This window comes from Pelophylax lessonae (genome assembly GCF_965119305.1).
Source record: "Pelophylax lessonae genome assembly, chromosome: 12".
In the NCBI taxonomy this organism is placed as follows: domain Eukaryota; kingdom Metazoa; phylum Chordata; class Amphibia; order Anura; family Ranidae; genus Pelophylax; species Pelophylax lessonae.
In genome coordinates this window covers 106,702,647-106,729,093 of record NC_138779.1, presented here as the reverse complement: position 1 = coordinate 106,729,093, position 26,447 = coordinate 106,702,647, and the positions used below count along the sequence as shown (strand labels likewise).

The window sequence follows — 26,447 nt, the reverse complement described above, 5'->3', positions numbered from 1 at the left end:
CAGCCTTTAAAGAGGAAGTAAAGTCTGTTGTTTTTTTTTTTTTTTCTTACCTGGAAAGTAAAGGCATAATGTGCTAGTATGCATCGCATACTAACACATTATGTGACACTTACCTCCAAACGAAGCCCTCGTCGTCCCTGCTGGAGGCTGTATCCATCTTCGCCCGTCTTCCTTCCAGGTCTGCGGACTCCGGCTGTGCTACTGGCCGGACACGTGACGTCACTCACATGCGCGTGGGAGCCGCCGGTCATGGCACAGGGCTCTGAAGAAATGGCACGGGCGGCGTTCCTTCAAAACGCATGCGCTGTTGACGTAGTTGGCACAGTTCACATTACATATCTCCTAAACGGTGCATGTTTAGGAGATATTTACAGTACGTATAGGTAAGCCTTATTATAGGCTTACCTATAGGTACAAACATTACATGGGGTACAAACATTTACAACCTCTTTAATGTGCAATCTTTGTATAGTAATCTGTATATTTATCATTTTTACATATTTTGTTTTATGTTCATAGCAGCCACCATATACAGAGTAAGGTCTCATTCACATGGGCGTACCGATCTGCATGCTTGTGCAAATGACCATCTTCACCCACATGGGATGCACAGGTGCTTTGTAAAGGCAGCTTGTCAAACCACTGACTGGTGGGTGACTGCAAAGACCTGCATGGATCTTCAAGCTCATCCTCAACTGTACATCCATGCGGGAACGGGGCAAGGATCAGAACACAACCTGTCTGCCAAAGTATAGATCATGCAGACCACAAAAGTCTCATTCCAATATACTAGATGAGTTATTTTACCTCCACTCTTTATTTTATCTCATATTTTTTTTTTTCTAAGGCTCCATGTACACGGGACGTTGTTAAAAGTCCCTTTGAATGCTGGAATTTTTAGGACGTTTGAAACGTCCGTTCAGTCGCGTTTGTACCCGCGTTTAGCGGGCGTTTGCGTTTAGAACCGTTCCTAGAGGTCAAAAAAATTATTCCCCTTAAAATGGAAAAACGCGAACGCCAGACGCGGGTCATCGCGTTCGGCGTTTTTGCGTTTGAAACGCCGGGAAACACACATTCGAATGCAAATAATTGCGTTCTAAAAAAAGTCCCTGAACGCAACTGCCCGCAAACGACCATGTGTACATGGACAGATAAGATAAAATGTAGATGGGTTCAGGGGCTTCTAAAAAAAACGCCCAACTGCTCCTAAACGGCCATTTCCAGCGTCCCGTGTACATGGAGCCTTACTAGACATTCATTACAAAAACTGCTTCAGTTAAAAACAAAAGATATTTTTCAGCATGAATGGGCACCGTTGTTTTCTTATACTATGAGCATCTCAAACTGCTTCTTTCCTCAACCGACACTTACTGAAAGTCACAGTTCTCTTCACCTTGAGACTTGTGTTATAATCTGTGCTGTAATCTTTGTGAATTGGTTTTTACACTGATTTTATCATAACAAATGTTAACTATAATGACAAGGTCATAATAGCATTAGAAATGGTGACACCACACCATGTCCAGAGAAGGCTAAATAATACTCATTATGTACCTATGAATTGAGCCTTTAAACATACGAATGAAAAAGCGTGGAATCAGTAAAATAATGGGCAGCTTTGGGAACTGAGCCTAATGTATACTATATTACCAAAAGTATTGGGACGCTTGCCTTTACATGTGCATGAACTTTAATGGCATCCCAGTCTTAGTCCGTAGGGTTCAATATTGAGTTGGCCCACCCTTTGCAGCTATAACAGGTTCAACTCTTCTGGGAAGGCTGTCAACGAGGTTTAGAAGTGTGTCTATGGGAAGGTTTGGCAATTCTTCCAGAAGCGCATTTGTCAGGTCAGGCACTGATGTGAACAAGAAGGCCTGACTTGCAGTGTCCACTCGAATTTAACCCAGAGGTGTTTTATCGGGTTGAGGTCAAGACTGTGCAGGCCAGTCGAGTTCCTCCACCCCAAACTCGCTCATCCATGTTTTTATGGACCTTGTTTGTGCACTGGTGCGCAGTCATGATGGAACTGGAAGGGGCCATCCCCAAACTATTCCCATAAAGTTGGGAGCATGAAATTGTCCAAAATGACTTGGTATGCTGTCGCCTTACGAGTTCCCTTCACTGGAACGAAGGGTCCAAGCCCAACCCCTGAAAGACAACCCCGCACCATAATCCCCCCTCAAATGATTTGGACCAGTGCACAAAGCAAGGTCCATAGACATGGATGAGCAAGTTTGGGGTGGAGGAACTTAAATGTCCTGACCTCAACCTGATAGAACACCTTTGGGATGAATTCGTGCAGAGACTACGAGCCAGGCCTTCTTGTCCACATCAGTGCTTGACCTCACAAATTTGCTTCTGGAAGAATGGTCACCATTCCCATAGACACACTCCTAAACCTTGTGGACAGCCTTCCCAGAAGAGTTGAAGCTGTTATAGCTGCAAAAGGTGGGCCAACCCAATATTGAACTCTGCAGACTAAGACTAGGAGGCCATTAAAGATCATGTGTGTGAAAAGGCAGGCGTCCAAATACTTTTGGTAATATAGTGTGTGTTGGGTAAGTTTACATTAGTGGCAGACCTTACCGCCCCCTCAGCAAAGTGATCTGCAGTAAATTGCTTTTCAGAGGTGTTTGACAGGCAGTAAGTTGGCGATATGTTGCCTCCTCATCGTCTGTTTTAACACTGCAAAGCCCCCACCACAATTGCATGCATTGCACACGTTTGTGGACAGCTCGAATCGGTCGCATTTGGTGGTGATACTGCCCAGTAAACACTACAGGGGGGTATATTTTCTGTGGCCCCGTAGCAAAGCTTTACAGCTGCAGGGTGTGTACAACCCCATCTGGCTACCCTTACAGCTTAAGTGAGGCCATAAAAACGCAGCTCAACCACCTATATCTTCTAACCCTCAACCACAATCGTAAAGAAGCAGTTAAGACCTAGCCAAGCTTGGGCTGGTCATACATTATCCATTTTTCTTGTACAATGTTCCTTTAGATTTACCTAAACCATATAATATGGAGGTCACACCTAAACACTTTCAATTTGCATGCAATCAAGCAGGCCCTTGCACTATATAGTTGAAGGTAAATCAAAAGGAAATTGAATAGGGAAATTGTTTAACCACTTGCACTTCAGAAGATTTACCCCCCTTCATGACCAGGCCCATTTTTTATGATAGGGCACTGTGTTACTTTAACTGACAATTGCGTGGGGATGCAACACTGTACCCAAATAAAATGTATGTCATTTCTTTTTACTCACAAATAGAGCTTTCTTTTGGTGGTATTTGATCACCACTGGATTTTTTAATTTTTTGCTTTACGAACAAAAAAAGGCCACCAATTTTGAAAAAAAAACAAACAATATTTTTTTATTATTTCTTTATAAATTTAGGCCAATATGTATTCTGCTACATGTTTTTGGTAAAAAAAAAATCCCAATAGGCATATATTGATTGGTTTGAGCGTTATAGCTTTTACAAACTATGGTATATACTGGAATTTTTTTTATACTAGTAATAGCGGCAATCAGCGACTTATAGATAGCGGGAGTGCGATATTGTGGCAGACAGTCTGACACTTTGTGGGAATCAGTGACATGAATACAGTGATCGGTGCTAAAAGTATGCACTGTCACTGTACTAATGACACTGGCTGGGAAGTGGTTAAACATCTAGGGTGATCAAAGGGTACCCTGTGGTGGGTGGCTGGCTGGCACACTGTGGTGGGGGGCTGGCTGGCACAGGGGCTGTGGGTAGCTGGCTGGCACAGGGGCTGTGGGTGGCTGGCTGGTACAGGGCCTGTGGATGGCTGGTACAGGGCCTGTGGGTGGCTGGTTGGCTCGCTGGTACAGTGCCTGTGGGTGGCTGCCTGGTACAGAGCCTGTGGGTGGCTGGCTGGTACAGGGCCTGTGGGTGGCTGGCTAGTACAGGGCCTGTGGGTGGCTGGCTGGTACAGGGCCTGTGGGTGGCTGGCTGGTACAGGGCCTGTGGGTGGCTGGCTGACTCGCTGGTACAATGCCTGTGGGTGGCTGGCTGGTACAGGGCCTGTGGGTGGCTGGCTGGTACAGGGCCTGTGAGTGGCTGGCTGGCTCGCTGGTACAGTGCCTGTGGGTGGCTGGCTGGTACAGGGCCTGTGGATATGGCTGGCACCGGGCTGCTGTGGGTGGGTGTATGGCTGTGATACACTCCCGCGAGACTAGTCCGTCTCCAGACGAGGCTGTCCAAGGCGAGGGAGGCGGCCTAAGAAGGCAAAACAACGTCACAAAAATATCGGCCAGTTCCGGGCAAAGTGCATATCGGCCCCCAATATATCGGCCTTGCCGATAATCGGTCTATCCCTAATATATACACACATGATTCTGCACAGAACCGCTGCCCTGTAGAAGTTCATCTGCTATAGGGCAGTCAGCAAGTGGATAATGTATGGCCAGCTTTAGATGGAAGTATAACACTGACAAATTCAATAAGTTCACAAAGTAAAAATGATGTGCCATGTGCAGGAGTTTGGAGAAACCAAAATGTTTTCTGCTTACTATAGTCAAAACAGAGATAGAGGAGTTCTCACTTGCTTTTCATAGGCTGGCCATACATTATACAATTTTCTTGTACAATTTTTCTTGAAAATTACCAAAACCATATAATAGGAGGTCAAACATAAACATTTTTAATTTGTATGCATTTAGGCAGGACATTGCACTACATAGTTAAAGGAAATTGAAGAAAATTGTATAATGCATGGCCAGCTCTAGTCAAAGATAGCGTGCCCATTCTCTGCATAGCTTACCTTTGGTAATGTATAGATAAAAGAAGTCACAATACAGGATAGTCTGCACAAGTCCAGCAACAATTGCGATCAGGTCAAAGAATCCCTCAAACTGGTAGCGCCAGATCCAGTTGAAGAGATACAAAGTACGGTAGATTCCCAAAGCAAAGAGATAATGGCTAGTTATGGTCTCGGCCTCCCCAGTCTTGCTGACCATGAACAGTTGTGGCAGGATAGCAACAGACTCCAGATAAATGGAGAAAGTCCACATGATCTGCAAAATAAAATCACAAAAACCACAGCCTTGGTTAATGAATTTATTAAACTGAACTCCAGATATAGATTTTATGGCATGAATACATTGGGTCCAGCTTGGGCCAATTTTGACATGCATATACCATACCTGTGGAACCACTGTGGAAAAGAGGAGAATCGTGGTAGTAGTACTACTACTACTACTATAGTGATTCTCGCCGTGTTCCAGTTCCTGTGCCGAGCAGCTGCCCTGCTGCATGGTAACCATAGGCAATCATTGGCTTAGCACTTCCATCATTTACAGAATACCTTTTTCTCAATGAATAGAAGAGGTGGAGAGGCTAGACAATGATGTAATGATCTCCACTTCATCCATTCAGAGAATTCTTTGCATTTATAAAAAAAAGGATGCAAGCCTTTCTCTGATAGGTGCCTGTGCCAAGTGAGTGACTTCCTCTGGTCACTATGCAGCAGGAAAGTCACTCTACATGAGACCTGGAAGGCAGTGATGATCGTTGTATTATTGAATACTAAAGTGATTTTCTCCTCCCACAGCTGTCCCACAGGTATGGCACATGTATACTTATACAGTGGGGAAAATAATTATTTGATCCCCTGCAGATTTTGTAAGTTTGCCCACTTACAAAGAAAAGATGGGTCTATAATTTTTTACCATCGGGGTATTTTAAATGATAGAGACAGAAAATCAACCCAAAATCCAGAAAAAAACATTTTCGTCCCATTGGACGAAACGCATTGAGGCAGAGATTTTGGTGCTGACGTCATGCCACTGCTCGATTCCGGGTCGACAGCAGCTTTTAGATGTGAGTTTATTGATTCACTGTCCTATATCTGCTGTAGGCATATTTTTTACATTAAATACTGTGCTATTGGAACTTTTCTTTGGCTCTTGGTGCTTCAATCATCCATAGTTGGAGGCTTCCTAAGGAGAGATTCTTGGAGTTCCCATCCTGCAATGTTCCTTGCTGGATCAACATGCGGTTTTGGATTTTTACGCTGCTGTGATGGCAGCTACTCGCTTTGGTGAGTTTGAAATTCACTTGGTGGTAGGAGATCACTGAAGCACTTCTAAGAAGAATTGCTGTATCAACACTGGTGTTATTGCTCTGTATCTGTCACTATATTGGACAATACACCGGGATTTCAGCTTTGTTATCTGGACTTTTATGCTTTATTCATTTGTGCTTTATGTTCTTTGTTTTATCTGCTTTTGAGGCGCTGCACTTTAATTTTGTACATTTTCACTAAAGCACAGATATACTGCTTTTTGGTATAAGCAGCCTTACCAGGAATTATTTTACACAGCGTGGATATCACTTTTCTTATATTAATTTACCATGTGAGTGTATTCTTTTTATAAAATTAATATAGTCTTAAAGCGTAACTCCACTTTTGTTGAGAAAAAAAACATTCCCCTCTGGGTGATCTCTGTACATTACAAGGATTTTAACAAACTTTGTTGCAGATTCCTACCTTTTTTGTTATTCTGAAGAAATCATTGTTTGTTCCTCTGTGCTGAGTGGGTCTAATGGGAGTGGTTTTATAATTATCTATCAGCTGTGGCAGCTGCAGAGCTCTAATAAGGAAATCTGCTGGGCCTGCATCCCTTTAGATGTGTTCCTATTATGAGTATCTCACAAAAAATGAAATTTTTGTTGCAGGGGATGCCAGAAATCTGACTTGTATCTTAGGCAGACTTCATTGGTGAGCCAATCACACAAGCAGGAAATTATGTTTCTGGCGTGTGTTCAGTACACATTCTGTGCACAGAACAGCTCCAGGTAGCCATATTGCATTGCATTTCCAGAAAATTACAATAGCTGCAGACTGAAAAGGAAAGGTAATTTTGAATAGCATTCAATTACAATATGATTTGTGCCGCAATTGTATACGCTATATATTTTTTTCTTTATCTGCTATTTTTTTCCCCATGGAAGTGGAGTTACCCTTTAAAGGATTTCACACTATGGTGGCCTTATCTGTTTTCTGAAGACCTGCAACCGCATTATACCCCAGAATGGAGAGTTGTGGCTAATCTGAATATCGTGGTGGAACGGAGTAACTAGGAGATATATACACCTGCTTAACATGACCATTTACATATTAAAGGGTATGTTATTCTGGTAAGCCTTTAATAAAAGCCTTTTGTGCATGGTGGAGAGGTAGAAGGTTCATGGTGGAGCACTGTACTTTTTAAGAAGTGGTACATGTTATTAACATTGGACTTTGCACAAGCTATATCGGAACTGTCACTTATTGGACCAATTGCGATGCATGTTTATGTTATTTTTATTGTTTCATATTCCGTTTTATTCCTTATTGCATTTTTTCATTATTTTATATACATATATTTATAATATTTATCTTTCTATTTTTTTTTAAATGTTTTTTCACTATTGTATTTGATCAAATTTTGGCAATAGAGCGTCTTTTAACACATTTGTATTTATGTTTGTAATTCCCAAACATTGGGATTGGCTGCTAAACACTTATTTCACTGAAGGTATTGCAAGCAAGGTTTTTTTTTATTATTTATTAAAGATAAATTAGCCTTTATGTTTTGGAGAAGAGCAAGAAGGGGCATGGTTCAGTTCTGCACTTGCAGGGTCTTTTATGGGATAAAACAAAGGGAAATCTGCAGATATGTACTTATTTTTCCCCAATTTTGCCCTGTCTTTTTATTTTAAACACACTTGTATACAGTCTTTGGTTGGCCCTGGATTTGATTTTCACACAGTCACAATTCAATGTGAAGGCAAATAGCGTAAAGTTTCTCAGTCGCAGTTTATGTATATTTATTTATGAGGCATGGTGGCTCACTGGTCAATTCCATTTTCTTCCACAGCTAGAGCCTAGTCTCAGCTCCTATCAGGCACACTGCATTTCTCTACTGTGTACATGAGCCTCCTCAGAGTGATGGGACATTCCCACAATCCAAAATTCAAATGAAAAAGATGCTTTATCTAATATGGTCATTGGCATGACTTGTTGGACTGGTGTAGGGACATTGGACTATACACAATAGTGAGGGAAGGAGGATACTGAGGAAGCACATGACCTAAAAAATGTCACTGAAAGAGTCTGGACTCCACTTGCACTATAGAGCAACCGTCCTCCATGCCGGATCATCTTTCCTCATTTAGATGCCTTGAATACCAGGACAGTCTAGTGCAGAAACATGGACCCAGCTTGCTAAGCTAGGGCCCTGCCCCCCTTTACCCCCCAACACCTAACTACTGGCCTTTTTCTGTGATGGACAGCCTCAGCAACCAACAGTGGGGCCTAGTAGGTGAATGGTATTGAGCTTCAGGAAGTTAAGCTGATATTACAGAGCATGCTGGGATTGAGGGCATATGGGTCAAAGAAGAGGAAAGAGGACCTGACATGGAGGCACCACGGGTTTCTGTGGACTGCTGGGTTTAGAAGCTAATGGGGCACTGAATTCGTTGGCTTTCATTAACCACTAAGTAACCAGATCTGGAAGGACATACACTTATCATTTTCACTTACCTCCAGAGGTGTAAAGTCATGGTTGACAAGAAAAGCCAAAATGGCAGTCGGGACAATGAGGAACTCCACTCGAAAGGTGTCATGGTTCCCATCATATGTGGCTTTGAATTTGCCATAGATCATCCACACTGTGGCATAAGCACTTGCAACATATACAAGCTGAAAAAGAAAACAAGAAAAACTTGTAATAAATATATACTAAAGTTTTGTTTTGGAAATGTCTCCTCTAATGGAAGAGTGGGGGAATTTACATGGGTAGGCTTCCACAAAGGTGAGGATTCATGGCAGGCTTTGTCAGTGTGGAAGATTTTTTTTTTTTTTTTTTGAGTAACCTTTTTATTTGAATTTTCAATGACGATACAAAAGAAAACAAATACACAAAAGAGGGCAGTGCAGCCCATGCAGGGGGTGCGCCAACCTGTGTAAAAAAACAGAAAATACAAGTACAAGAGCCAAAAAAAAAAAGAATCAAACTAAACCACCAAACTAAACTTAAATACAGCTTGTGTGAATATATGGCTGGTACTGAGAAAAAACAAAGATAAACTCTATACCAGGGATCTCCAAACTATGGCCCTCCAGCTGTTGCGTAACTACACGTCCCATGAGGCATGGTAAAACTCTGACATTCACAGAAATTACCAAGCATGATGGGAATTGTAGTTCCTGAACATCTGGAGGGCCATAGTTTGGAGACCCCTGCTCTATACCATAATCTTTCAATAGCTCACCAGAGAGAGATGGAGCTTCCACAAACATAAGGTTATCCGCCAGTGCAGGCAACTAAACATCAGGAGGCAATCAAACAGCATCGAGGTTAGTCAGGCATTGAAGCAGTGCTGGCGCTCCCCATCAACTCCGCCTATACTTTATCAAACTTTTTTTAAAAGACCCTGTTAGCATGCGTGCCTTTAAACATAGGCAAAGTGGTATTCACCAATTATTGCCAGAACTGGACTGTAGGGGGGTTTACTTCTCCCAGTTCAAGGCAATTGCCTCCCGAGTCGTAAAAATAGGAGAAGACCTAAAAGGGTCCTTTCTGCTGGGGCGGGGACAAGCTCTTCTACGAGCCCCAGTAAACAAATCCTAGGGAAAGGGGTAAAGGAGGTGCCTGCTACTGCACTGATGTCAATAATACCACTACCCCCCCCCCCCCCCCCCATTGTGAGATATCTGGGCAATCCCAAAACACGTGTATAAAATCCCCCATCTGGTGAGAATATCTCCAGCAGGGCAGAGAAGACATTGGATTAAGCTTGAGGAGATGAGTAGGCGTGAAGTAGGCCCCATGCAAGATCTTGAATTGAACCTGTATGTCTCTAACAGAAACAAGTTGCTTGAATGGATTGTTACTAATATCTGTCAAATCATCATCATTGAGATCTAGGATATCCCTCAGCCATTGCTGACTGAGGGATGACAGGTCTAGTAGGGACTCCAGCAAGAGATATTCATAAATAGCAGAAGTAGGTTTTTCCAAGCAATTAAACTGAAGCAAAACTTTCAAGTCAGAGCACTCCACCTCAATCTGTCTAGAGACAAACTGGCAATCAAAGGTAAGAGAAATCTGGGAGTAGCGGAAGAAAAAAAAATGTGCTGGGAAATTATATTTGGAACAAAGAAGAGAAAAGAGGGCCAGGGTACCATTCTCCACAATATGCGAGATAAGCTTTATTTGATGTTTGGCCCATCCATGAGGGTTGGGTATGTCATAGAAGTGGGGTAATAAGGGGTTGTTCCACAGTGGGGTATGTGGGGAAAGGGCCACTGTGGATGGCCGTTTCCAGGCTCACAGAGTGGTTAACATAGAGGGGGTTCGTTGATAACGGGCCTTGGGATCACAATATAGTAATAGTTAAAGCCCTTCCAATGACTGCAGGACAGCAGCCTCCAAGGTGTCTGGGCAAAGACCAATGTGCTATTGAAGAAGGGCTTTAGTAGTTAAAAAAAAATGATTTAAGGCAGAACAGAGAGCTGGATCATGCAGAAGAGTTATTGTTCTGTGCAATGCAGCTACAGTGCCTTGAAAAAGTATTCATACCCTTTGAAATGTTCTACATTTTGTGATGTTACAACCAAAAACTTAAATGTATTTAATTGGAATTTTATATAATAGACCAACACAAAGTGGCACATAATTTTAAAGTGGAAGGAAAATGATCAATGGTTTTCAAACTTTTTAAAAAATAAATATCTGAAAAGTGTGGCGTGCATTTGTAGTCAAACTTGTATTGAGATAAGAGGATGTGCAAGGCACAATTGCTGAGCAGTACTAAGTTCAAATTCTACTCCACTCTACCCAGAATTATCATTAAAGAGGAGCTCAAGTCTCCCCCCAAAAAATTAAAAAAGTCAGCAGCTACAAATACTGTAGCTGCTGGCTTTTAATATAAGGACACTTACCTGTCCAAGAATCCAGTGATGACCTTGCCGAGCCGATTCTTCAATCGGCTTTGGGTGCAGGCTCCGGCATCTTAGGTAAGGGGAACCGGCATTGTAGCTTTCTAGCTTCACAGAGTTTCCTACTGCACATACGTGAGCTGTGTTGGGATTTATGAATGGTTCAGCAGTCTTCTGGGACCTGTGTTGTGTCTCAGAAGGCTGCAGAGGGAAGGAAGAGGGCTGAACTTCTGCACAGATCGCTGCGGCGATCTGACCGAAAATGGGGACCATTACCTGTCAAAATCAGGTATCCCCTCCCACCCAAAAAGTGTCAAATGTGGCAGTTGGTGGGGAGGATGCAAATAACAGGAATTTCACCTTCTGGGTAAAGTTCCCCATTAAAGAGGCTGACTTGGGTTCTTTTGATGAGACCTGAAAAAAAGTTCTAACCAGCCACTGATTAGTCTCCTTAAAACATATTGGGAAGCTCTCCTGTCTGTTTATACTTCATCGTACCAATCTGATGCCGATTTGGCTGGCAAGATACAAACTGTCTTATAACCCATTATGCCCGAAGTGTCAAGGGGGCCCATGTCTCCTTTTTTCATCTAATCTGGTTCTGCCCACAGATACAGGTTTAATAGAAGCAAATCAAAACTTTTTTGCATGATGTCATGGGTTCCTTGGTACAACTAGACCCTTGGCAACAGTGAGGAAAAAAAGTATTTGATCCCCCTGCTGATTTTGTATGTTTGCCCACTGACTTTGAAATTATCAGTCTGTAATTTTAATGGTTGGTTTATTTTAACAGTGAGAGACAGAATAACAACAAAAATATCCAGAAAAATGCAAAGTACGTTGATTTGCATTTTAATTAGTGAAATAAGTATTTTAAACCCCTATCAAAAAGCAAATTTTCTGGCTCCCAGGTGTCTTCTATACAGGTAACGAGCTGAGATTAGGAGCACTCTCTTAAAAGGGAGTGCTCCTAATCTCAGTATGTTACCTTTATAAAAGACACCTGTCCACAGAAGCAATCAATCAGATTCCAAAAACTCCACCATGTCCAAGACCAAAGAGCTGTCCAAGGGTGTCAGGGACAGGAATGTAGACCTACACAAGGCAGGAATGGGCTACAAGACCATCGCCAAGCAGCTTGGTGAGAGGGTGACAACAGTTGGTGCAATTAATCACAAAAGGAAGAAACAAAATAACTGTCAATCTCCCTCGGCCTGGGGCTCCATGCAAGATCTCACCTCGTGGAGTTTCAATGATCATGAGAACGGTGAGGAATCAGCCCACAATTACATGGGAGAATCTTGTCAACGATCTCAAGGCAGCTGGGACCATGTACAGACCCATCTGAAGTTTGCTAATGAACATCTGAATGATCAGAGGAGAACTGGGTGAAAGTGTTGTGGTCAGATGAGACTAAAATCAAGCTCTTTGGCATTAACTCAACTCCCTGTGTTTGGAGGAGGAGGAATGCTGCCTATGATCCCAAGAACACCATCCCCCCTGTTAAACATGGAGGTGGAAACATTATGCTTTGGGGTGTTTTTCTGCTAAGGGGACGGGACAACTTCACCGCATCAAAAGTGACGATGGACAGGGACCATTTATCGTCAAATATTGGGTAAGAAATTCCTTCCCTCAACCAGGGTATTGAAAATGGGTCGTGGATGGGTATTCCAGCATGACAATGACACAAAACACACGGCCAAGGCAACAAAGGAGTAGCTCAAGAAAAAGCACATAGGGTCCTGAAGTGGCCTAGCCAGTCTCCAGACCGTAATCCTATAGAAATTATGTGGAGGGAGCTGAAGGTTTGCGTTTCCAAGCATCAGCCTCAATGACTTGGAGAGGATCTGCAAAGAGGAGTGGAACAAAATACCTCCTGAGATGTGTGCAAACCTGGTGGCCAACTACAAGAAACGTCTGACCTCTGTGATGGACAACAAGGGTTTTGCCACCAAATACTAAGTCATGTTAGGGCTCAAAAATGAGTTTTACTCATTAAAATGCAAATCAATTTAAAACATTTTTGAAATGCGTTTTTCTGGTTATTTTTGTTGTTATTCTGTCTCTCACTGTTATTAACCATTAAAATTATAAACTTATAATTTCTTTGTCAGTAGGCAAACGTACAATACCAGCAGGGGATCCTCCTGAGTCTTTAGAATTAAACATTTACCGTATGTGCACAGCTTTTTTCACCTTTTTTTTACGTGCAAAGAATCTGACAGCTAAGGAGTGGATCCAAGCCTAACTTACAATAGAAAAAAGAGATAAAAAAAAAAGCTCCCGGATAAGAAACTGATCTGTGACCACAGAGGTTGTCTGAAAAAAATCAAAACAATTTGGGGGGTTGGTAGAATCCTCCACTTACTGTCCATTTGACATAGACCTTACTTGATTTTGAACAGCGGTTTCTAGGAGCGTATACTAATTTGTGATATTTTAGGTCTAAGGCTATGAAGTTTCAAATATCTCTATAGATGGAACACAACACACCATTTCTGAACAGATTTAACTCTAATTAGTCTATATGGGCTTTGCTTTATTTTTTTGCACTGATGCAAACAGTCTGTGATTAGGTCTCTCATTTCATTTGTATTCAGCAACTTGATACCTTGCCAATTATTGATGTAATACATTCCTTCTGTGTATGCTATATTTCTGAGACCTTGTCTTTATCTATTCCCTTGACTATGTACAACATAGGTGCATGCCTTTGTCAGCATTGATGTGGTTATTTTAATATTAATTAAGGGCATAAACTATCTCTTCTAAAAAAAAAAATAACATTTTTTTAACTAGACACATATTTTAAAGAGAACCATTGTGAGGGCTACCTATGCCAATCTTCTAAAAATGCTAGTTGTCTGGCTGTTACACTGACTAACTGGGTTAAATAAGGTTTACGTCACTGTATATGTAAAGCCAGATATCATTTTTTTACATGTTGGTTTCAGCTAAAAGACACAACGTATTAGTGCCGGTTCACAAGAATTGCACAGAAAAGCGTGTTGCATTCCTGTGCAATTTCAGCACGGTGCAATTTGGCAGTCCATTAATTTCAATGGACTGCCAATGACACCAGAATGAGGAAAAGGGTACTGCGATACCCTGTGATTTAATGCCACCAAATGCACTGCATTTGAAATGCAAAGCATTTGGAGTGCCTTTACTATTACATTGGCACCCGCATGCAGAAACGTACATGTAAAGCACCCTTCCTGCACAGTGTTCTGGTGTGCACCTGCCCTTAAAGCAAAAGGGTAAACAACATGACAGTTAGGAAACTGGGATTTTTGTACTGAGTTTGGAGACCACTGCTCTAGACTAAACAAGCATGTATCCCTTCCAGTGTGGAGGTTAGGGGGCACTGCAAGGTGGGAATTTTTACATGCAGGCTGCCATAGCTACTTTCCATTCAGAAAATGCAAATTTCTCTTTCGTTTATCTACGGACACAGCACTCCATAAATCATAACTACTGGGTTATATTGCCTCCTCCATGAGTAGGACTCGGAAGAACAAAAAACACCTGGCTACGCCCATGGGCCCTCCTTAGCTTGGTATATAACCCCTCTCTCTGCTCTAAGTAATCAGTTTAGTAGCAAGCAGTAGTAGAAGTATAAGAATTCCATAGAGAGGTGGGTGCTGTGTCAGTCCATGAACTCAGGGAAATGGATTTTATGGTAAGTATAAAAATCCCTTTTTCTTTCGTTCATCGACAGACACAGCGCTCCATAAATCATAACTACTGGGACAATCAAAAGCAGTGCCAAATGGAAAATGAGGGGTGGGGAAAATAACCCAAGGCTAAACATAAGTGCTCTTAACCAAGACACAGGAGCCTTAACCGGGTCAAAGAAGCCCCATCTGAAAAAATAAAAGGTTAAAAGAAAAAACACCCCTCAAGAGGGAACAGCCCCTCTTAAACAGCAGCCTGCAAAACTTTGCGGCCAAAAGAAGCATCTGCAGATGCCAAAGTATCTACCTTATATAGATTTTGTGAAGGTATGCACCAACGCCGCCTTGCAAACTTGCGATATTGATGCCTGATGATGGAAGGCCCAAGAAGCACTCAGCGCTCGAGTACAATGCGCCGTGACAGGGAAAGGTGGAACCTGACCTTTATTGGAATAGGTCTGAGTCACCGTGTGTCTGATCCATCTAGAGATGGTAGCCGAAAAAGCGGCCAGCCCTTTTCTTGGTCCGTCCGTAACCACAAAAAGCGAGTCTGACCTCCAAAAGGACTCAGTAGCTGCCAGATACACCCAAATCGCACGAGCCACATCCAAGGTATGCAAAGCAAATTCCTTGGGATGAGCTGGCCTGGGACACAAGGAAGGCAACACAATGTCCTCATTAAAGTGGAAGTCAGAGACAACTTTGGGCAGGAATGATGGACAGGGATGAGGAACCACTTTATCCCTATGAACCACCAAATAGGGACTGCGACAGGATAATGCCGCCAATTCCGATACCCTGTGAGCCGAGGTAGTAGCCACCAAAAATGTCACTTTCTGAGATAACAAGGGAATCTCCCAAATATTTTCAAATGGAGGTTTCTGGAAAACCGAAAGCACTAAATTTAAATCCCATGGTGGCAAAAGAGACCGTACAGGTGGAGCCACAGGTCGATCCCCCTGAATAATGGTACAAACTGAAGAGTGCATGGCTATGGGTTGCTGAAAAAAGAATGCCAAGGCAGACACCTGGCCTCTGATGATACTGAAGGCCAACTTCTAATCAACGCTCCGTTGAAGAAAGATTAAGATCCGAGCGACACCGTCTGCCTGATCCACTTGGAAATGGTCGCAGCTGCGGCCTGCCCCTTACGAGGTCCATCCATAAGTACAAACAAAGAATCAAATTTCCTAATTGGTTCATTTACCGCCAGGTAAACCCGAATCGCTCTTACCACATCTAAGGAAAGTAAGGCAATTTCCTTAGGATGTTTAGGCTTAGGACATAAGGACGGTAGCACAATGTCCACATTCAAATGAAACCCCGAGACAACTTTAACTACTGACAGTGTCGTAACACCACTTTGTCCCTATGAATCACCAAGTAAGGTGACCGAGAGGAAATCCCGGCCAACTTCGACAGATGACATGCAGAAGTAATAGCTACTAAGAAAACCACCTTCTGCAACAGAGTGAGCAGAGGAATTTCTCAATTATTTTCAAAGGTAGGCCTTTGAAGCACCAACAGAACCAAATTGAGATCCCACGGAGGTACCAGGGATCGCACCGGAGGAGCCAGATGGTGAACTTCCTGCACAAAAGGTGTAAACCAAGGACTTTGCCGCCAACGGCCTTTGGGAAAAAATAGCCAGGGTGGAAATCTGTCCCTTGATGGTGCCCAGAGCCAAACATTGATCTACACCCAATTGTATAAACTCCAACAGGCGAGACACAGAAAAGGAGCGGGGAGAAATCCCCCGTGACTCACACCAAGTAATGTACGCCTTTCAAACTCGATGATAAACCTTTCTGGAAGTAGATTTCCTAGCCTTCAACAGCATAGGAATCACCGACTCAGACAGCCCTCTGTCTTTAAGCATCTGGCTTTCAATAGCCACGCCATTGAAGTCTGTGACTGTAAAGCAGGATGGAAGATTGGTCCCTGAGACAGAAGATCTTCCCTGAGAGGAAGTTTCCAAGGGACGTCTGCTACCAGTCTTACCAGGCCTGTGTACCAGGACCGGCGAGGCCAGTCTGGTGCCACCAGAATGACTGGAATTCCTTCTACCTCGATTCTGCGTAGCAGTCTCAACAGAAGTTGAATTGGGGGAAAAGCGTAAATCAAAAGATACTGACCCCAAGGGGCCACCAGAGCATCTGCAGCGTCGGCCAGAGGATCCCGAGACCTTGATACGAACCTCTGCACCTTCCTGTTGAGACGGGAAGCCAGCAGGTCCACATCGGGTGTCCCCCCTGAAGACACAGCTGATGAAATACCTTCTAGGTGAAGAGACCATTCTCCTGGATCCAACATCTGCCGACTGAGATAGTCCGCTTGCCAATTCTCCACTCCCTGAATGTGCACAGCAGAGAGGGCCGGAACATATTGTTCTGCCCACCTCAAGATGCCGGCCACTTCCCGGGCTGCCAGGGCACTCTTTGTGCCCCCTTGATGATTGACATGTCACAGCCGTAGCACTGTCTGATTGTATCCGCACAGGGCGCTCCTGCAGACGATCCGTCCACTGAGACAGAGTCTGATCGCCCAAATTTCCAGGATGTTGATCGGCAACCTGGACTCCTCCCGAGTCCAGACATCTACGGTGAACACACTCCCAAGACACCTCCCCATCCGGACAGGCTGGTATCCGTGGTGATTACAGTCCAATACAGCGGAAGAAAAGATTTTCACAGATGCAGGGCTGGGGAGTGGAGCCCCCATAGGAGAGACTCCCTCGAACCCCAACTCAACAGAATCAGATTGTCCAATAACAGCGCATCCTTGTTCAATTTGATCAGAATCTCCCTTTGCAAAGGTCTGGTGTGAAGCTGCGCAAACAAAACCACCTCGAAGGTGGAGACCATCAAACCCAGTACTTGCATGCAAGTCCTGAGAGACAATCGATGGTTGGACAACAGGAGCTGAACACCCTCCTGTAGCTTCAGTAGTTTTGTCTGAGAAAGTAACACCCGGGCTGTTGCTGAATCCTGTGTCAGACTTAAGTAGTCCAGCTTCCTGCAGAGTTTGCAGTGTAACCTCCAAGTCCCCTTCTAGAGCTGAAGAAGACTCTGCACACAGAAGCGGATCGTCCAGGTAACCCAGTACAGCGATCCCCTTCTGCCGTAACAAGGCCAACACTGGGGCCAAAACCTTAGTGAATACCCAAGGAGCTGAACCGAGGCCAAAAAGTAACGCCACAAATTAAAAGTGCTCCTCGTCCGCGGCAAAACGAAGAAAACGCTGATGCCCAACACATATTGGAATATGAAGGTAAGCGTCCTTGAGATCGATAGAAAGCTATCAGCTCTTCTTGATGAAGGAAAGCTACTACTGTGCATATGGACTACATCCGAAATTTCTGAACTTGCACAAAGTGGTTCAGAGCCTTGAGATCCAAGATCGGATGAACCTTGCCTTTCTTCCTGGGAACTGTAAACAGATTGGAATAAAAACCTTGGAAACGTTCAGACTCTGGAACCGGCACAATAACTCCTTGTGCTAACAGGTCCTGCACTGCTCCGTAGAGGCCATGTAGCCGCTCTGGAGACAGGCGTAAGTTGGAAGGAAAGAATCTTGCCGGAGGCAAGGACCGAAACTCAATCTTGTAACCGACCCAAATCAGTTTGTGGATCCATTTGTCCTGAATGAGCAAGGTCCGCGGATCCAGAAAAATAAGAAAATGTCCCCCCACCCCAGATGCGGGAGAGGGCACTCCTTCAGGCTGGGATAGGCTTGTCTACGAAACCAGACGCGCCCGATTTGGACTTACCATTCCAGGGACTCAAAGTTACGGGTGGATCTTGAGCCCTTTTCCTGCGATCCAGACGGACGAAAAGGCCGCTTGTGAGCCGAAAAGAAGGGACCCATCTTACGGCGAAGTTCCTTGCCCTTAGCAGCCTGTGGAAGCAAATTACTCTCCTCCCGTAAGGCCCATAATGATCTCTTTCATAGAGGCACCGAACAAACAGGTTTCCACCTAGTCCTACTCCTAGAGAGCAAGAGCATAAGCCCAATGGTCTGAAGACTTGAAGCGGTGTCTGTCAGTGAACGAAAGAGAAATGGCCCCCGTGACATAATTGGGCTACACAAACATGGCCGCCAACCGGAGACCAGTCAGACTAAAGCCTCGTACACACGCACCGATTGTTGGCCGACCAATCGGCTGACTTTTGTCCAGTGTTGTTGTGTTGGTTGAAATGTGCTCTAGACTGCACACAAATTTTTTCGGCCAACAACAACCAACTTCAGAAGTGATGTCACGTGATGGTTTACTTTCCGTGTGTTTTTTCTTCAGTTTTGCTCATCTGAGTTTTGTCTGCCGAAATCTGTACTGACTGACGAACAATCGGCCGTTCTGTTGACGGCCAACAAAAATTTTATAGCATGCACACCAGATTTTGTTCGGCCGAAAAGTCGCAGTCGGTTGTCGGAAGCATCATACTAACAAGCCGACAATCGGCCGATCGGACGTTGACCGAAAATTTACGGCCAACAATCGGTGCGTGTGTACGGGGCTTAAGGGAAAATGGCCACCATCAGCTACAAACGCTGAAGCATGCTGCCAGGATCTTCCCTGCACCCCCTGCAATGCTGCACCCTCTGCAAGAGGATCCCACACCCCCGGAAGGTAGGACACACGTTAGGGGAGACTCCGCTGCGCACTCTACACTGGGACCCCCCTGTACTATACCCACACTGAAAACAGTAGGGTATGCCCCTAGGGGTCTCCTACACTGGGACCCCTCCAGACTACCAGGGCAGGACACACACTATCCCAAGACCCTTACAGAGTGGGGATAGCGGGGGAGACCCCACAGGTCTTTGCTGCATTCTCTGCCCTGGGACCCCCACCAGACTCCAGGTGCCGACAGGGGGGGAAGCCCAGCTCACTGAGGGATTTTAGGGATGGGAGGAGGGAACTTGCAGGTAGGTCCGGCTGTCCCTGGAGGTTACCTGCGTCCACCCCCAAAAAACCGCCCAAAGGGGAGAGGGAGGACTGTATTTACCCTTCCATGGTGCAGGTAATGCTCGAGACAGAATCCTCACCACCGAAGTAGGGGAGCTGTCGACCAATGGACCGGTTGTATGAGACCCTGCGAGACGTTTAACTCGCGGGCCAGCCTCTGTCCGTGGGGCTATGTCGCGGCCAACCTAGCGTGTAGCTGCAGTCTGCACGCGCTCGCTGGCTGGGCTGGGGGGACCACTGGATCAGATTATCCAGCCCATCGCCCAGCCCGGCAGTTGATTGTAGATCTCCAGAGAGAAAAAAAACAAAAAAGATGTAAGGAAGGAGAAAAACCGGTAGGACCAGAGATCCCAGCCGGGAGCCTAGGTCCTTACTCCTGACTAGACAGATTAAAACAAATTACCTAGAGCAGAGAGAGGGGTTATATACCAAGCTGAGGACAGCCCATGGACGTAGCCAGGTGTTTTTGTTCTGCCTAGTCCTACTCCTGGAGAAGGCAATATAACCCAGTAATTATGATTTATGGAGCGCTGTGTCCATCGATGAACGAAAGAGAAACTAGCATTTTCTGAATGGAAAGTAGCAATGACAGCCTGCATGTAAAAATTCCCAACTTGCAGTAACCCCCTAGCCTCCACACTGGAAGGGTTAAATGCTTGTTTAGTCTAGGGCAGTGGTCTCCAAACTCAGCCCTTGAGGCACTATTCCTCCTATTGACACCAACGCTGGGGGCATGATTCTTGCCACTGACACCAACAATGGAGCACTATTCCTCCCACTGACACCAATGATTTTAAGCGATTTGAGTTGAGCTCTAGAAAACCAAAGTTTAGAATAGGTTTGTGTATTGTATTGGTGCCAACATCCCTAATTAGAACAGGTAGTAGTTATTTTGGTTCCTCGGACCAGTGGGTGGGACTGCCTCAAAGTCCCACCCACTGGTCCGAGGAACCAAAATAACTACTAACTGACACCAATGATGGGGCACTATTCCTCCCGTTAACACCACCAATAGGGGCATAATGTCTGCCACCCCTTGGGGCACTATTCCTCCTAATTGACACAAACAATGGGGGCATAATTCTTCCCAGTGACACCAAACATGTGGCACTATTCCTCCCACTGACACCAATGATGGGGTACTATTCCTCCCACTAAAGATGTGGCAATGTTTACTCCTACTGACACCAGGACATTTTGTACTCCCATTTGTCATAGTCCGGCCCCTCTAAAGTCTGAAGGACAGAAAACTGGCCGCTTGTTTAGGAAGCTTAGGGACCCTAGTTTAGAGCAGGGAATTAAGTAGAAAATACTTACCTTACACCTCACAACTGGTCCCCCACAGCTCCCCTGTTAGCTATGACCAGCTCAGGTTGCACTCCTGCCTCCTAAATATACATAAAAGGGTAACAGGGTTAATGTCCTTGTATTGTACGTGATCAATACATAGGCTCGAGGCTCAGTCCATAGACCAAAGCTTCAGGAGGAGGACAGTGCACTGGGGCAGGTTAGAGTGGGTGTAAGATAAGTGAAAGACCATCTTCATGGCTCGCCCAAACATTTAACTCTTGCAGTAGTGGTGATGTTGATACGGAGGCGGTGGCACTGCAAAGGTTACATTTTTTTTATTTTTATAGAGTTGGACTATAAAGTGCATCTAAAGCCATTTTTTCAATGATAGTCTAGTTGGATATAGTAGAGAGTTCATGGTTAGAGCCCCTCAGACTCAATAGGAAGTGAAAGAAAATTTCTCCAAAGTGAGGGGAACAGGGGACTTTCCCCACCTCCTGCTCAAGTGACAACTGTAAATTTGTACTTTTTGATTATCATTTTCTGTACTGCAAGATATGTTGACTAGGACAAATAGTTTAACCATTTCCTATTGTATTTAGGACAAAAAGAAAAAAAATAGATGTAATAGGTGAATTGTCTATTACCTTCATGGAGGTATTATAGAGTGAGATAAAGTTAGTGAACAGATCTAAGTATCGAGCAGTGAATACAACAGCAAACAGGATTTGACTCTTCCCAGAGATACCTGAAAGAAAAAAAAAGAAAAAAGGAGATGTCATCTCCAGCTTTACATATATTATCATTTTTATATCGAAAGAAACATCAAATCACATGCAAAAGTACGACAAATCCTTATTATCCTCTAACTGCAGTGATTTTGCTCGGCGTAATAAAAAGGAATAAAAATCTTTTGTACTTTATGGATCTTCCACATTAATTCGGTTTGCCCAACGCAGAATATATTTTGTATCACTGCCAGGATGAAAGCTTTTATATGTGCTTTGCGGAATTCACACAGACACCAAAAAAAAAAAAAAAAAAAAACGCCTTACTAATGCTTTCATGTTTAAGAACATTTCTTTAATATCTGAAATAAAATGCAACAACCTGTCCGTCAATATAAATTTCAATTAAGACTCCTTGAAAATATTTCACTTTGTTAGTAGTGCAATCCTCTTTATCAAAGCATCTTTAGTGTTAATATCCCAAGAGCCTCCTCTTCTGCAGTTTCCTGCCCGAATACGGCCTGCGCATTTAATGGCTCGCAATACATCGATCATTATTCTGAGAACGTGTCATGAATGCCTGACTGTAAGGCATAACTAATTTATAACAAAGTACTTTCACCAAGGAGTGCATAGACCTGACAACCTGATATATGGAAAACCAACAGGCAATGAATAAAGCCAAACTCCACGCAAACATCTGAGACAGCTGTTTTACCTGTCAAATGATTTACATTTTTTTATCCATTCGGTCCTGAGATTTACACGGCCAGGAGAGGGAAACTACCCCATCTGCTGCAATGGGACAGCGAAGAAACAGCAGAAGACTGATGAGGTTATTTCTCTGCTCACTCCTGCTGTAAGCTTGTTCCTTTTGGCAGATCTTTGGCAGTTTGGTGGTCTTCAAACTGCGGCCCTTTGCTTATCTTTAATTTGGCCCTTGGGGCACTATTCCTCTTACTGACACCAACAATAGGGGCATAATTCTTGCCCCTCGCACCAACAAGGAGCACTATTCCTCCCACTGACACCAATATTGGGGCACTATTCCTCCCACTAACACCACCAATAGGGGCATAATTCTTGCCACTAACACCAATGATGGGGTACTATTCCTCCCTCCTACAACAACGAGGCACTATTCCACCCACAGACACCAACGATGGGGCACCATTCCTTCCACTACCATCACCAGTAGGGGCATAATACTTGCCATTGACACCACCAATGTGGCACTGTTCCTCCCACTGACACCAATGATAGGGCACTATTCCTCCCTCCTACACCAACAATGGGGCACTGTTCCACCCACTGACACCCAATGATGGGGCACTATTGCACCCTCTGACATCAATGATGGGGCACTATTACTCCCACTGACATCAATGATGGGGCGCTATTCCACCCACTGACACCAGTGATGGGGCGCTATTACTCCCACTTACACCAATGATGGGACACTATTACTCCCACTGACACCAATGATGGGACACTATTACTCCCACTTACACCAATGATGGGACACTATTACTCCCACTGACACCAATGATGGGGCGCTATTCCACCCACAGACACCAATGATGGGACACTATTACTCCCACTGACACCAGTGATGGGGCGCTATTACTCCCACTTACACCAATGATGGGACACTATTACTCCCACTGACACCAATGATGGGGCGCTATTCCACCCACTGACACCAATGATGGGGCGCTATTCCACCCACTGACACCAGTGATGGGGCATTATTACTCCCACTTACACCAATAATGGGACGCTATTACTCCCACTTACACCAATGATGGGGCACTATTCCTCACACTGGAACCAACGATGAAGCACTATTCCTCCCACTGACACCAACGATGGAGTACTATTCCTCCCACTAAAGATATGGCGTTGTTTACTCCCACTGACACCAGGACATTTTCTACTCCCACTGGTCACAGTCCAGCCCTCATAAAATCTGCAGACAGTAAACTGGCCCCTTGTTTATAAAGTTTGGAGACCCTTGCCCTTGGACATAACATGGGGAGGGGATTTGAAATCCATGGAAATAGCAGGGTACATAGTAACATAGTAAGTTTGAAAAAGAAAACACACATGTCCATCTAGTTTCGACCAATTTTGGAAAAATAATAATTGATAACAGTCCATAGGCCAAGTATAGGAAGCGCAGTATCAGCTCACAAGATTTCTGGCTGGGTGAGCAGCTATGTGGTTTTTTTTTTACACTTGTTGAACAGATATAACAAAACCCTTTCAATGGCATATGCAAAACGTGATGCAGCTAGTATCAAACCGGCAAAACCAGTCAGGCTGATCTCACCACCACCTGGCGGGCGCCTACAGAGGATGTCACGGACCAAGAAGTACATGCCTGTTTACCAATGCTTATGCTGCAACATCCATATGTGGACAGTGTGCAATATAATGGAGGGTTCCAGAGATTGGAGAGAAATGTTTATCCCTGTTTGATAGTGTCATGATGCCAATGTTTAGGGACTTTACAGCGTCCACATTTTGCACTGCACACAGTGTAGATAGTTAGTTGCCCGCATGCAGAGCCAGTCCAGTTTTCCTGAATGTGTTCTGGCCAGTAGACCAGGGACAATGCCCATGTGATGATGGATTGTCGATGTATTACTGAACCAACGCGTGGGTATCTTATCCACTTCTGGACCGGAAGGATCAGGCCATTTTTTGTGATTCGGCACTTCGTTATCTTAACAGACAATTGCGCGGCCGTACAACGCTGTACCTAAATAAAATTGATGTCTTTTTTCCCACCAATAGAGTTTTCTTTTGGTGTTATTTGATCACCTCTGCGATTTTTATTTTTTGCGCTATAAACAAAAAAATAGCGACAATTCTGAAAATAAAAAAAAAAAAAGTGTTTTCACTTTCTGCTATATAACATTCCCCAAAAAATATTTAAAAATCAAATTTTTTTAACATTGTAGGCCAATTTGTTTTCTGCTACATATTTTTATTAAAGAAAAAAAAAAAAATCGCAATAAGCGGGTTTTGATTGGTTTGCGCAAAAGTTATCGCGTCTACTAACTACTGGAAAGATTTATGTAATTTTTATTGTTTTTTAATAGTAATGGTGGCGATTTGCGATTTTTAGCGGGACTGCGATACAGCTCGGACCCCTAACTGACATTTTTGACACTTTTGGGGGGACCAGTGACATTACTACAGTAATCAGTGCTAAAAATATGCACTGTTACTGTAATAATGACACCAGCAGGGAAGGGGTTTAACACAGTGGGTGATCAAAGGGTTAAATGTGTACCTAGGGGAGTGTTTCTAACTGTATGGGGGTTGGGCTCGTGAAATGATCCTAGAAACCTGTGATCCTATATAGAAGGATCACAGGAGCTCAGTGATCATTTCAGAGAGAAGAATGGTCAGCTGTGTTTACATCAGCTGACCGTTCTTCTCTTTCAGCGGGGAACTATCGCGGGTGTCAGATGGCAATCGGAGTCGCCGACCCCCGTGCATCGGAGTGCCCGCTGCCGAGTGGCGGCGGGAGCGTGCCGGTGGGGGCGTGTGCTCGCCCCCTAGCTGCAGGCGCCCGACCGACGTAGAGCTACGTTGGTTCACGCAGGAGGGCCGCCCTGCCGCAGTAAATGTGCGGTGGGTGGTCCAGAAGCAGTTAATTGGCTGGCCATTTGATATTGCTTGCTTCTGCACATACAGTACATGCTGTCCAGTTATTGCAACAGCCACTACAGCACATATACAAGGGTTATTCAAAATGTTTCCACAGTTTTTAAAAAAAACTCAGTTGAAATAAATGCAGAAACTTTTTAAAGACCCCCTTGTATTTTTATTACGGTATTTATATTGCGCTGACAATTTATGCAGCACTTCACATCAATTCCTGCCCTCCAAGAGCTTACTTTTTTTTCTTTTTAGGAGACAGGTTTTTAAATAAAGCATAAAACACTGGCTGCTGGAAGAACTCCTTGTCAGTGCTAAAGGGTTTATCCCAACCTCCCAAATGCCAATTTTCATCTCTTAAAGGACGTTGAAAAATAACAACAGACCTACTGACCTGGTCACCAGGTAAAAATCGGAAAAAAGTCATAAAAAAACTAATGCAGCCACCACAAGTATAAGTAAAGACAATCTTTTTTTTTTTTTTTATTGTTTTGTACAAAGTGGAAATAGACTGCAACACCTGTCAGGTTTTCATTGCTGTCTTTGCCCTTGTTAGGGGGATTCACCCTCTTTATACGTCTTGTTTACCATGATCAACAAAAAGTGAAAGTTAAATAAAATCCCAAATTTTGGGTTGTCCCCCAAGATAGCAACAGACAGGAAACCTTCCAATGGAGACACTGGTTCTGGTGACAACCAGGGATTCCCTCACTTCCTGATCCAGTTATAGGGCAGGAAGTGAAGGGAAATCTCTCCAATGGGACACAGATGGCAACAATAAACCTTACAGGGGTTAGAATACTCCCTTAGGCAGGCCATAGACGATTCGAATTACGTACGATTTATCGTTCGATAAACGAAAGCGGCACTCGTGCACATCATCGAGTGTACCATCAATGTGAGCCGAAAATCGTACGACAAAACACTATTTTTTGTGCCTTTTAACCACATCTCTACCGGACACACTCCCTACTGTTCTGTGTTTTGTTAGGCGAAATCATACAACTCCCCCACTAATGATACGAAATTCGGCTGATTTTCGCAAAAAAACCCAACATGTTGGATATGTGAATTTTTGCTGTCGTACGAAAATCGAACGTTTTACATACCACACTAATGATACGAAAATCGTTCGATAACACTGCCATTTACGATT

The 26,447-nt window shown here is 44.0% G+C and overlaps 1 protein-coding gene across 1 annotated transcript in view; it reads right to left on the bottom strand.

The window, feature by feature from the left end:
- Positions 1-26,447, bottom strand: part of KDELR1 (KDEL endoplasmic reticulum protein retention receptor 1) — a 73,826-nt gene that overhangs the window by 4,305 nt on the left and 43,074 nt on the right. Inside the window, exons 2-4 of the mRNA XM_082274540.1 lie at positions 21,539-21,639; positions 8,556-8,714; positions 4,791-5,043 (exon numbers count right to left, since the gene is read on the bottom strand). Of these exons, the coding sequence (XP_082130666.1) occupies positions 4,791-5,043; positions 8,556-8,714; positions 21,539-21,639 (513 nt within the window). The remainder of the gene's footprint in view (positions 1-4,790; positions 5,044-8,555; positions 8,715-21,538; positions 21,640-26,447) is intronic.